Raw genomic sequence first — 14,054 nt, forward strand, 5'->3', positions numbered from 1 at the left:
CCACAAAACCCGCGATGTCATCACACAGCGACTTAGGTGTTGCCGCTTCTCCAAACCGTTCCTCTGCCATCTTGGGAAAGGAAGGCCTATCGTTTGGGCAGAACTTGACATTTGAACAGGATATAGACCCTCTCAAGAATGGAAAGAGTTGAACAGAACAGAATGAAAGAGTGAATCTATATTAAATACGAACACTGTTTATGAAACCGCTAAGAATGGAAAAGGAAACTTACAAGTCGGGTCAGAACGTGGGGCTTTATCATAAAGATGTTGATTGAAATCCCATTCCAGGGACACAGGCTGGGTCACTTCATAGAATTCTCATCCCACTCTCCATTACATTGTAGACTGCTTTCGAGTGCATCAGTACTGCTGGGGTCTCGTCAATGGTTTTCGTCATCTCGAATTTCAATTTCAATTGCAATTGCAGCCATTCAGAAAAAGCGGTTTGTGCATATTCCCAACTCTAACACTTTTCTGAGACCACTACTGGAACATTCTACTGTACATTTTTAAAAGGGAGCAAAGGATAGACTGAGTAATTGCAAATCAATCAACCTAACTTTGTTGTTGCAAAACTACTGCACAAAATTCGGAGGGATATTATAAATCATCATTTATAGAAAGGTATGGATTTATCGAGTTAGCATAGATGTTAAGGGAAGGCTATGTATGACTAATCAAAATTAACGCTTTCAGAAAGTAACAGAGAAAGTCAATGGGATCTAATTGACATGGATTTTAACAATGCTTGTATTAAGTCCTTCATAGGAGACACGTCTGGAAAGTAAGAAACTATGGGATCCAAGGGCAAGCAGCAATTTTCATTCAACATTGGCCCGGTGACAGAAAGCAAAAGTTAATGTTTGTCAGACTTTTTTTTTTGTAACTGGGAGGCTATTTCCACTGCCTTTCACGATACTAGATGCTATGCCTTTTATGGTATATAATCAATGATTTCATTTTGTACACAAAGGATGGCGGAGGTTTGGAACTCTTCTTCCACAAATGGCAGTTGAAGCTAGGTTGGTTGTTAACTTTAAATCTGCAAAAAAAAGTTTTAACTAAAGGTATTAAGGGATATGGGTAAGTATATGAAATTAGGCCACAGATCAATCATGATCTTATTAAATGGTAGAACAGGCTTGAAGGGCTGAATGGCCCCCTCCTCTTCCTATATTCCTGAATGTAGGGAAGGTGATGAAGTTTTGCAGATATGCAAATGTTGGTCATGTGATTGATTAATACAGGAAAAAACACCTATAGGCTTCCATAAATATACTAATGGACAGGTCAGAAGGGAGTAAAGTAATAAATGGAATTTAGTTTAGAGTTGTGTCGGGGGAATATATTTTGGAAGAGCATACCATGCATTGAAGACAAATTGTAGATGGAGCAGTAGATTAGGTGGTCAGGAAGGCATACTTTTTTTTAATTAGCCATGATGTAGAAAAGTTAAGAGCAGGAGGGTCATTTCCATAATTCAGACTAGGGCTTGAAACAATGTTGGTAGATAAAGATGTGTGGGAACATCTGGAATCTCAATACTGTTGGGCTTAATAAGGAATGCTGGGAAATGAGGAACATAAAGGTTTAAGGCAAGATTAGAGTGGGGTGGCTTTAATTACTAGGCTGTCAGTCTTTACTTGTCTTGCCGGACTCTGCCAAGCACAACCAGCATTGCCTTCCCTCCTTGTGCAAAATCATGAATGTGTAATTGAAATGATAAATGAATATGACCACTCACAAAATGGGTGAAATAACTCTCTTTTCTTCCTTTTTGAGCATGTGGAGTCTATGAGCAATTTAAGGCCTTTCAAGGACAATTGCATTAATCAGGCACTTGCACAACACTGTTGAAGACATTTATAATCATAGTATCCTGGTACTCGTTGTCCAAATTGTGGGTTACAAATCCTGGTTTAAGCAATCTTGAGCATGTCATTGGTCACTACAGATTGAAGCTAGTCATCTCTGTGAAGCAATCACAGGTGACCTTAAAAGTCTCAATTGCAGGCCATATGCAAAAAGATAGTCCATGATTTTATAGGCTGTACAAGGGCATTGTTTTCTTCTTACCTTGAATTGTAAGTATTCTTCAATATGCTGTTGTATGCGCTTCTTGGGTGATGTGGGGGAATAAAGTAACAGTAATCCTACAGTGCTGTCAATTTCCTAATATATTTGCTTATCACAGCTTGTGCTGCATACGTCAGAATAAGATCCCCTATATCAAGGTCTGTGGAGAAACATTCCATGGTCCTCCTAACTGGGATTCCTGCTAAACTATCATGTGTGTGGTGTGAACACTGCCTGCTCACTTCATTAAGCACCTGTTCTATTTCTGTCATCCCCTATGCACAATTGTGGCCATAATTGCTATAATCATTAATTGACTATAAATTTACTGTTGCTTTTGTGTGCACACTTTACAGCGCTGTTATAGACAATGCTATGAGTTGGAATAAGCATTTTTACTCTTGATTTGTTTGATTGTTGTATTTTAGTTATGAAAATATGTGTATATACCTTCTATTGGATGCTCTGATTTCTTGCTTACAAAAAGAAACAGACTAAAGCTTTATCTATACGTTTTAGGTGAATTCCTTTATCACTGTTGAACTTTTGAATTGAAGATGGTCAAATTGGATGATGAAAGAAGTAGGTAAATCTCTGACTCAATTGGAATTGTAACTCTATCCTGTTTCTACCCAACAATGGGAGCTAACATTGCTATTAATATTTAAGATGAACAATAAAAGAGTATAGAATATGAATATATATCAGTCTTTAGAACTCAACTATTTGACCAACCTGTTACATTTTGTGACAATGTAAACTTCAGAACTTTAATTCTTTCAATCCAAGAAGTTATCAGCAATAACTCTTTCTGGAGTAAACTGTTCCCTGAGATGAAAGGGACAAGGAGAAACTCTTATAAAGAAATTAAAACCAACTTGCTAATTTCCCATCCCTAGGAAGAAGGAGTTAAAACAACACAAAGAAGCTGTTTCCTAGGACAGAGGAGGTAACAGTGCTTGATAATGTGCTGCCTCATTACAAATGGGCAATTAAGACTGCCTGTGGCAGGAACGCCTTGAAGTAAATGGATAATTGGAGAACAGGCTGTTTCATACAGACAGCTAAAACTCAATGTAACAAGGAACAAGGGAGCTACTTCTGATAAGAAGACAAGCTGCAGACTTGAGGTCTCCAGAAGAGTAATCCGTGCTTGGGATGAGAGAATCTAAAAGGTCATCAATAATGTCCTGCCACAAACTTGAAAAAGAGAAAATTGTATAATTCTATGAAAGATCTATGAAATCCAACATCAGAACAATTCAATAGCTGCACAAGGATCGAACCCTGGACACTTCCAGAGACAGGAGCTATTGGTGGAATTGTGGCTAAATTCCACCATTACTTGGGTAATAGCTGTGTTGGGTTGTGAGGCTTAACTTGCTTACTTGAGGACTCTTCTTTTGGTTGCTACATTCAATTTGATTTGATTTATTGTTATCACGTACTGAGGTATGCAAAACAATACTTTTCACTGTGCTATACAGGCAAATCATACTTTACATAAGTACATCGGGGTGATAGAACAGAATGCAGAATATAGTGTTAACACCTACAGAGAAAGATCAACTCTAATCTATGAGAGTTCTTTCAAACGCCTGATAACAGCAGGGAAGGAGTTGTTCTTGAATCTGGTGCATGTTTCAAACATGTATCTTCTACCCGATGGAAGAGAGTACAACTGGGATGGGAGGGGTCTTTGATTATGTTGGCTGCTTTCCTGAGGCAGCAGGAAGTATGTGTGAAAGACTGATTTGCGTGATGAGCTTAGTTGCATTCACAACTCCTTAATTTCTTGTGGGCTTTGGGCAGAGCAGTTGCCATACCAAGCCGTGTTGCATCCAATAGGATACTTTTTATGGTGCATCTATAAAAATTGGTAAGGGTCATTGTGGACATGCCAAATTTCTTTTTTTAGCCTTCTGAGGAAGTAGAGGTGCTGGTGTGCTTTCTTGACCATAGTGTTGACATGGAAGGACTGGGACAAATTGTTGGTGACATTTACTCCTGGGAACTTGAAGTTGTTGACTATCTCACTTCAGCACCACAGATACGGACAGTGGTGTGCCCTGCACTCCGCTTTTTCCTTAAGTTGATGACCAGCTCCTTTGTTTTGCTGACCTTGAAGGAGAGCTTGTTCTCTATACACCATGCAACTAAGCCCTCTGTCTCTCTTTCCTGTACTCTGTCTGGCCGTTGTTTAAGATCCAATCCACTACGGTGGTGCTGTCAGCAAACTTCTAAATGGAGTTAGAGCAGAATTTAGCCACACAGTCGTGAGTCTGTAAGGAGCATAGTAAGGGGCTGTGTGCGCAGCCTTACAGAGCATTGATGTTGAGGATTATGGTGGAGGAAGAGTTGTCACCTATGCTTACTGATTTGTGGTTTGTGGATCAGGAAGTTGAGGATCCAGTTGCAGAGGGAGGAACAGAGTCCTAGGTCTTGGAGTTTGGAGATGAGTTTTGTTGGAATTATGGTGTTGAAAGTAGAGCTAAAGTCAATAAATAAGATGTAGATGTCCTTGTTATCCAGAATTTTCAGGTTGAGTGTAGGGCCAAGTAGTTGGCATCTGCTATCAACTGATTGCAACTGTAGGCAAATTATAGTGGATCACAGGTGTGTCATTACTAACCCATCAAAGCATTTCACAATGATGAATGTCTGAGCCACTGGGTGGTAGTCATTAAGACACGCTGCCTTTTTTTTTCTCTCCTTCGGTACTGGGATGATGGTGACCTTTTTTGAGGCAGGTGGGACTCTCTGATCAGAGTAGGGAGAGGAGAAAGATGTCTGTGAATATGCCCGCCAGTTGGTCCACACAGGATGTGAGTGCATGGCTGGGAACTCCATCCAGGTGAGTCGCTTTCAGCGGGGTCACTGAAGAAGGCCAATCTAACTTCTGCAGCGGTGATTCTGAGGTTGTCAGGGCAGGTGATATCACTTTACTGACCTGCCATTCAAAACAAGCATAGAATACATTTGAGCTCATTGGGGAGGGATGCGTAGTTGCCAACAATTCTACTCTACCTCGCTTTGCAGCCTGTCTGTATCAGGTAAGCACTGTTTCAGTACTACGTCTTTGTCTCAGATTTCTTAATAAGCAGCCAAATTAAAGGTAGCTTCTGATTTACCCACAACAATTTCCAATACCATTTTTGTCTTGTGCTACTAAAGTATTTAAAGACATTTTTTCGTTTTCTACACTAACCATGCTACATGTGTGTAATTTGTTGCTATATACTGCTGGCAACTAAAGCTACAGGTTGCTCACTTCTTGCAATTCCCTGTGCAACAAAACTAGGTTCTGATGTCATTCTAACTACATTATTAAACTTAAGTGGTACACCTATCAAAGCTTGTACTGCGTTTTGCCAGTTAATTACTTAGAACTGTTTAAATGTCTACAATACTATTTTGACCAATCTTTAAGGTGTGTGCCTTTTTGTATTTTAATCTGACTGTCAATTTCAGACACATGATGAATTATGGATTTTCCTTTCATAGAAAACTAATAATTTTACTTCTACTTTATACCCTTCTGCACTTAAGGAAAACTAGGTGACACACACATACTCTTTGGGTGTCAATGGTCTTCAGATATCTTGGGTAAAAGGTGTTTTCTTATATTCCATAAGATGTAAGAGCAGGCATAGGGCATTTGGCCTATCAAATCTGCTCCACCATTCAAATGAGATCACGTTGATCTGATAACCCTCAATTCTACTTTCCTGCCTATTCCCATTAACTTCTCTCTGTTCTCTTACCACTTAAAAAGCTGTCTATCTCAGCCTCTATATCCTTCTGTAGTAAAGAAACACACAGGTTTAATAATCTCTGAGAGGAAATGCTTTTCATCCTTGTCTTAAATTCACAGTAAGGGGTTGCTTATTTATGCCCAAGTGGTCAAAGACTCCCAAAAGGAAAATCAATCTCTCTGCATCTACTCCCCTTAGAATCATAAATGTTTCAATAACCTCTCCTCTCATTATTCTAAACTCAAATGTATGCAAGCCTCAAACTCTCCTCATAAGAAAATCCCTCAACCCGGAGAAAGTTTCTCTGGACTGCCTCCAATACCTTTCCTTAGATAAGGGACTAAAACTATTTCAATACGAGCAGGGCCAACCAATGTAAAACATCAGTCAGCAAAACCAAAATAATATTGAATTATAATGAAAAAACATCAGAGGGGAAATTAGAGTCTGATCTCAATGCACAAACCATAGCTTGCATATGGTGTGTTACGTTATCACTAATCAACAAGAGGCATGTTCAAATACTCACAAGAAGGGTGCCAAAAAGTAAATGTTTTCCTGATGTCCCCTGGAAGGTATTGCTCAATTTTAAAATTATGCTCCCATATCAATGAGGGATGGACAAAAATGTTGGCCAAACCATTGATGTCCACATTCCATGAGTGAATAACAAAAAATAGTCTGGACTTTTTCACCAGAGAAAATACTTTCTGTCTACCCTCAATTCCTTTTAATCCTATTAGAAACCTCAGATCCATTAATTCCTCTTTTAATCTTCCACAAACCAAGGAACACAAGCCTAATTTACAGTCCTTTTATATTTCAACTATTTTATCCCATATCATTCTGCTGAATCCACACTATACAACCTCCAAGAGAAATGTATTTTTTTCTGACATGCACAGAACTGAATGCAGTATTCAAATGGACTCTAAGCAGAGATTTGCATAACTACCAGTTAAATTATTTGCATTGTATTCAAACCCCACTTCATCCCATTAGCCTTTTTAATTTTCTTTTCAATGTACCCACAAGCTTTTAGTAATTTCTGCATTTTTGGATCCTAAAATTTCACTTCACCTTTTTACACAGTTTCTATCTTCGTAGCATTTAGAAAATACTTTAACATGTCTCTTCTCGAGTTCAACCTGGATTACCTCTCTCTTTTCCACCTCAGGAGGACAGAGAGTGACAGTTCAATGAGGAAGTATTGGGCACACTTCCCTGCAAGTAAGGTGGAGAAAGCCAAAGCTGTTTAGTTCAGAGAAGCAAAGAGTTTGAAGCAGTGACAGTGGATAATCAGGGCAATTAGCCATGACGGTTACAGCATACACCTAATGCCTAGAAGAAATTGTGTCCTTATGTGGCTAGTCAAAGCAGGAAGTGTAAGCATCTTGAGAATGCACTATGGAATGCATGTCATCCATCAGTAATGACTTCCTCTCACTGGTAAAAGTTCTTTAAATTGTTTACCTGAGCAAAATGGTGTCTTGTACACCTGACCCTTCACCTTATTGTAGTTCAACCCAATCTTGTATACTATTTGTGTGAAGAAAATTTTTAGATTTGAATTGATATTCCATCACATCCACTGTCAGCTATTTTCATTCTTTAAAAATAATCCAACTTAATAGAGTGGGGGAAAAAAAATGAAGAACCTCATTTTAAGCAACAGGAATTAAGACCCCAGGAAACAACAATTGAAAAATAGTACTCCAAGTGGGAAACTGAATAGACTAGATGTAACTGAATGTGTAAAGGCAGAGAGGAAGAATGTGGAAATGGTTGAATAAATAAGATTCATTTTAGAATAACTTCTTTTTCTTTTCATTCTGAAGTGAGGTGCAATTTCTTAGAATAAGGCAGTTTGCCTTAGATATGAAGTGCCAAATATTAAGTCAAATGTCTGTTTTAGACTAGATTCCCTACAGTGTGGAAACAGGCCATTCAGCCCAACAAGTCCATACCAACCCTCTGAAAACCATCCCACCTAGACCATCCCCAATCCCCTACCCTACCCCTGTAACCCTGAATTTCCCATGGCTAAGGCACTAACATAGACATCCCTGAACACTACAGGTAATTTAGCATGGCCGATCCACCTAGCTTGTGGAAGGAAACCTGAAAACCCAGCAGAAACCCACACAGATACAGGGAGAATGTGCAAACTTCATACAATCACCCAAGGGTGGAATTGAACATGGGTCGCTGGTGCCGTGGTGCTGATCACTGAGCCACTGTGCCACCCTCTTGTATTCATAGTCCCCCTGTTTTCTTTTGAGTAAATGTGTGATTGGAGATTGGCTTGAAGACAACAGAAATCAACTCTAGGTTGTCCTGTAGTTTGAATTTATTAATGCAAAAATAAGTAATTCAGATAAAATACTCCTTGAGAATATGGCAGTTAATTCTTGTATTGCTGGGAACAACGAGACACCATCTGTAGAAAAGCGATCAGTGGACAGGCCTAAATACTGGAAATGTGAGGCTGAATTAAATTTGAATTTGTAATTCTGTGTCAAAAGCTGTTTTGGTGTAGAACTTGGAAATTCCTCCAAAAGCAAATCCCTTTTGGGGCAAAGGGGTAATCGAGTTCATGCAAAACAGATTTAAGAAAATGATTAGAATAATCCAAATAGCTTTTCCCAATAGATCATAAGTCAGGAGAAACAAACTTTCTTTTTAATTGTATCTGGATAGTGAGAAACCGTATCCATGGTTTCTAGGAAAATAACTGAGCAAAATCCTTGAGAGTGGAGGTGAATAAAAGATTATGTAAGAAATGTTTAAAAGAGCAAAAAAAACCTGGAACCAGTAAATAATTATTGTTTTAAGGACTTGGACTGTATACATATAAAGGAAAACCTCGACATAGACCTCATTGACTGAACAGCCAGCTTTTCTGCTGTAAAGGTCCATGATTCATTATCGTTGAAATGAATTCTGTGTGTGTGTGTGTGTTTGTACCCATCATCAGGTTTAAAACTGCATTTAATTATTGGATTTGTCCAGGTCTCAATTATATATTTATCTTCTAATCAACCTGTTCAGATGTTATTATGTGCCTCTGGAACAGGTGGTAACCTGGGCCTTTTGGCTTAGAAGTAGCTTCTTACAATTATAGACTTTCCAGTATTCTTGCATCTTTGTGCCATTTGAAGTACTTGTCCAGAATAGTTCCAAAAAAATCAATGGTGATCGCAAATTTGTTGAATGAATGTTACTTTAACAGTCTAGGTGGCAGCGGCAATTAAAGAATGATACTGGTGAGATCTCAGTGACTTGGCTAGAGTTAATGATGTTCTGATGCTTGACATTCATAATCAAAGCAAATCCACTGCAGCTGTTGTAATCAGATTTAAAGGTATTGTGTGATTTGTAATATGCTTTGTATATATTAATCTGATAACACATTTCAGGCCATAATCCTAAATGCTGAATGCAGACAAGACTAAAAGATCATAGATTTTTACTTCATTTGTTAGTTTATTTTAAAGGCAATTCTTGAAATATTTTGCAAAATAAGTACACTTTCCAAAAGTTGAAACCATGAAATTTACATTTACAAACACTAGTTCAATAAAGGTCAGAAGACGACCCAATAAGATGCACATAATAGAGATGACTTTTTGCCCCAACGTCTAGTACTAATTACTGCATTACCTTAAGTGAAAAACTAAAGCTGGACAGATGTAGAAAGCTCTTGTCAAAATCCTCAAACATCTTTGTGGAGCTGGAGAGAAATGTCTCAGTTCCTCTTGTACCTGAGGAACTTACTCGGTGTCACCTTATCCCCACATGTTCATCTGCCTCAGAAGTTAATGGTACTAGCAGGGGGTTTGAAGGGTGTGACAATATTTGAGGTTTAGTAGTCTAGTGGATAAAGGGTGGATTTTTTTTTTACATTTTGAAAAAGTGAAAGTTTCACTGGCTTTGTCTCCAGCAGGAATTAGATCTACATCTCCCTGAAGTAAGGTTGACATTAGGCAGCTATTGATAGCCACCTAACCACAAACTGTAAATTGAACATTATATAAGTTAATGTATACTGGTAATTCATTGTATTTATAAATAATCATCCTGGTGTCACAAACTGTGACTGTAAACGCATAACACTTCATTACAGAATAAGTTGTATTCAGGAATGTAATGAAACAATGTAAATGCAGCTCAGGTTTAAAAACACAGAAATGACATGATAAAGTACTACTATTATCAAAGTTATTTCCCTCCCTCCCAAAAATACAGACAAATAAAAAAACTTGCATTCCCATGTGATTCTAACCAAAATTTCCTGATACATGCCAGGCAGCAGCTCAAATGATATAGTTTTAATAATAACAGGTTTACAGGTTTTCTTTTAAAAAAAAATTTTAAAAACTAATAATCTTGAATTTAGAGGCAAATTTGAAATTATCAAGAAAGAAACAAACTCATAGAAAAGCCCAATATGATTCTATTTGACACAGGTGAATTGATTACAATCTGGGAGGCAGTTTCAAATTGAAATGAAGTCTCATTCCTTTTTGCTGATCCTAGTTGAAGATAAACACCCTCAAATTTCTCCCTGTATCAAGTAAAAATCTCCTGGTTCTCCTTGGGCCACAACATGGCTGTGAGACCATTGTTTTCTCTTCCACAAAACTGCTCCTGGAAAGCCATTAAGAGTTGTGCGATTTGAAGGCAATTCTTCAGCAAATCCAAAATCACCCATCAGCCTAAGTGGCTTTATCATTCCTGAGATCAACGTACCTTCACCTCCACTCAGTTACACAGTAGAAAGACAGCCTTGCATTTGTATAGTATTTTTCACAACTACCCAATGTCTTAAAGCACTTCACAGTCAAAATACAGTGCCTAATTGGGAACTCAGCAAACCTGTGTCCCGACTCGCAGCATTTCTGTTAATTTTAAACTGCAAATGGCTGTCCTAGATCTTGGATTAAAACAATGAATATTCATTGCACTGGATTGAAAACTAAAAATTGTATTGCATGCTTACATAGTTACAAAAGACGATACAGGTAGATTCTGGATCTAACTTTTTAAAGAATACATTCAAGTTTACTTTCTAACAGAAATTAATTTAAAGCACTGCACAACAGATCTTTTAAGTTGTTAGACAGGCTGAAGGTCAGTGTTAACTGTTTTGTCGGACTCCCAGATTTAAGATACCCTTTTTTTTTTGTGTTATCATTCCCTCCTCTCCTGAAATTAAATTCATTGGATGCCAGACATTGGCTGATAACACATTTGAAGTGTATTAGGAGTGGACTGTAGAACAGCCTTACCTGCCTATGTCCATCATCCATATATTAGCACCTGCAACAGGGCAGTCTCAGGATAATGATCAGCAGAGGGAACACTGGCTGATTCCCTTCACAAACCCAGGAGCAAAGCCAACTGTAGCTCTAGGCAAAATTGATTATCTGGGCATATTTGTCATCAACTAGAACATCAGGAGAGATACCAGCTACTAACAATGCTGAGTCAACAAGGAGTTGACAATGAGGGACAAACTGCATTTCCTTGTGGCTTTACTAGAGCTTTAGTAAAACGGAATGATGTGAAATTTGTTTAGACATTTTTGGTGAAGGAAGATAAGTTTTTATGATCTCTCACCTTTTTTGGTCACACTAGAAATAACAATGACTTTGAGATTTTTTTTAAAAATCCTAATTGTAATTTTTCATTTTAAATGAGATTGATCTTTGATTTTGTTAGTTAAAACAATTGGCATACAGAAATCAAATTGGCCTGGTGGTAGTCTGCGAAGATATATCTCTGCAGGTTTGAGGGACACAATAATTAGATGAAGCTTTTTCAGGTGGGATATGAACTGTGTAGTTAATGTACCATACAGCACTAATGAACTATCATGCTCACTGCCAATAACTTCCCTGGGAATCTTTTCATGCAGGGATTGAATATAATTATATTCCACACAATTCCAAGACAAAGTTAAAGGTTAAAGTCTGTCACCATAGCACCAGAATGTGTCCTTTTTTTTGTTTTAAAGTCACGCCAGTGTAAGCAAGGAATATTTCAGTGAAACTAATTTTCTCCAACACCTCTTTTTGTAAGTTTTTAATAAAATTATATGCCAGTTTCTTCAGTGAGGTCATTGCTGTCATGCATGGCAGAACATGAAGGGCTGTATATACCGGATGTTAATTTGACCATTTGTTCCCAGTTTTCGGTTGGAATTACATCAGCAACTGGAGATACTGAAGAATGAAGGCGCTGAAAGACAAGGGAAGAAAATCTGTTTTATTTACATTTAACATGATCTGTTCAAAGTTCATAAACTTTATGACCGTGAGTTTTCATAACATAGGCCCAATGTCTTGCTGCAACCTCAAAAGGAGGACTCTATATAAATTTATATTCAAGGTAACGGTTAGTCTTTTACATCATTCTGCCTGGCTTTCACCATTTGTCTCCACAATAAATTCAGACATGCTTTCCAATACTCAATTTTTTTCATAGGAATCACAGAATCCCCACGGTATGGAACCTAGACCCGTCCCTCTACCCTGTCCCTGTAACCTGCCATTTCTTGTGGCTGATGCATCTAACCTACACATCCCTGAACACTATGGGAAATTTAGCATGGCCAATCGAGCTAATCGATCTTTGGACAGTGGGAGGAAACCACAGCACCCAGCAGAAATCCACGCAAACATGGGGAGAACATGCAAGCTCCACATAGACAGTTACCCAAGGTTGGAATCGAACCTAGGTCCCTGGTGCTGTGAAGCAGCAATGCTAACCACTGAGCAACCGTGCTATCCTTCATTCCTTTAGGAGCTGATTGTGGACATTATTTCACAAGTACCAGTAGCCTGTGAAAGAATAGGCAATGCTCCCAGCCTGGAATTGAATACTGAGTTGTCACAAAATTCCTGATCACAATAAATGATTATATTGTTCACAACTCTATTCTCTGCTCATACAAGTGAGAAGCTAGTTCTTAATTTAGTTTCTAGCATATTTTCCTTTTTCCCAAAAACATCAGCATCTCCACAATAGTTATAGGAATGCAAGTTGCATTCTTTGCCTCCACAAATATCCACTCTTAATAGTAAAGTCCATTCTGTGAACTGCAGAAGAAACTTTAGTTGTTTTAACTCTAGCAATGCCCAGTGCACACTTGAAGCAATCTTGGCACTTGCCAAATTGAATATAAACTCCAAATTTGGGTTGAGTGGCGAGTAGATCAAAGGGAAAAACCATGCATTCCATAACTGGCAAACAGTATCTTGTGTGGAATTCTCACCACAGATTCATAAGTATGAAACAAAAACAAAAATTGCTGGCAAAACTTGCCATGTCTGGGAGTAGCTATGGGAAGAAAGCCAAGATAACATCAAGCACGGTGACTAGTCAGAGCATACAAGCATGAAAATTGCTTCTGCACGTAGAGGAGAAATGGTTGCAAATCTATTTTTAAAAGTTTTATATAAATTTCCCACTTCTGTTCATTATCCAAGGAGACTCAAAAGTCTTTATAATGAATATACTTAAATTGAACAGAAGACAATCTGCTGACAATCATTTGCTTCCACATGAGTAGCTATTTTCACTGATTGTCATTGCTTGTGTGAACTAATCAGTGCTTTCAAGTGGGGCTACTATGGAAAGAAAATGCGTTTACACAAGTTTAGTTTGACTATGCTGTTACCTTGGTGTGTAGGGGAAGGTGAATGACATAATAATGTTGCAATATTTTTACCAGTGCAACAGCAATGGCTCATTACTATGCAATATGGCAGCAAGTGCAATGCTTTACAGCAATAGTTATACATGCAGCACAATGAAATCACTTCTCCACTCTCCCTTTCTTTGCTCTCACCTGAATAAATGAGCCTTTGCTAGTATACAATGTGTGTGCAGCTCCAATTGGGATCCAGATGATTGAACAGACAGAGACAATCCAGCCGATACCCTCTGCCCATGGAGGATAGGTGTACGCTTTACCATATCGGGCAGGGCTGTAGCGAATTATGCTGGACACAAGGATAACCTGCAGGAAATCAACATCTAGGACATTAGTGGCCAACTCTCTCTGGAATATTGAAGAAAAATTCTAAGTTTGTGAATATCCCAATCTAATTTTAGGATGAATGGATCAGATGAAACATTTTGTCACGTTTCCACTCCCCACCATCAACAGCAGTAAGATGCTTAGAGAGTATAGTTCTATAGTTGCTGATCACT

At 38.3% G+C, this 14,054-nt stretch overlaps 1 protein-coding gene and 1 long non-coding RNA gene across 3 annotated transcripts in view; one reads left to right on the forward strand and one right to left on the reverse strand.

Annotated features, from left to right (window-relative positions):
* The window catches only part of LOC125485926, a 60,539-nt gene continuing 46,485 nt past the window's right edge, over positions 1–14,054 (forward strand). Inside the window, exons 1-2 of one of the 2 annotated variants that reach the window (XR_007264631.1) lie at positions 1–627; positions 2,599–2,661. This is a non-coding gene — a long non-coding RNA (uncharacterized LOC125485926). Of the gene's footprint in view, positions 628–1,072; positions 2,088–2,598; positions 2,662–14,054 lie in introns of those variants that run through there. The other variant, XR_007264630.1, reaches the window with a different exon arrangement.
* LOC109916359 (sodium- and chloride-dependent GABA transporter 1-like) overlaps positions 9,301–14,054 on the reverse strand; it is a 70,901-nt gene continuing 66,147 nt past the window's right edge. The window contains exons 12-13 of the mRNA XM_020516073.2: positions 13,690–13,860; positions 9,301–12,077 (exon numbers count right to left, since the gene is read on the reverse strand). Of these exons, the coding sequence (XP_020371662.1) occupies positions 11,931–12,077; positions 13,690–13,860 (318 nt within the window). The 3' untranslated portion in view covers positions 9,301–11,930. The remainder of the gene's footprint in view (positions 12,078–13,689; positions 13,861–14,054) is intronic.

The sequence above is a fragment of the Rhincodon typus genome, chromosome 24 (genome assembly GCF_021869965.1).
Source record: "Rhincodon typus isolate 14 chromosome 24, sRhiTyp1.1, whole genome shotgun sequence".
Taxonomy (NCBI): domain Eukaryota; kingdom Metazoa; phylum Chordata; class Chondrichthyes; order Orectolobiformes; family Rhincodontidae; genus Rhincodon; species Rhincodon typus.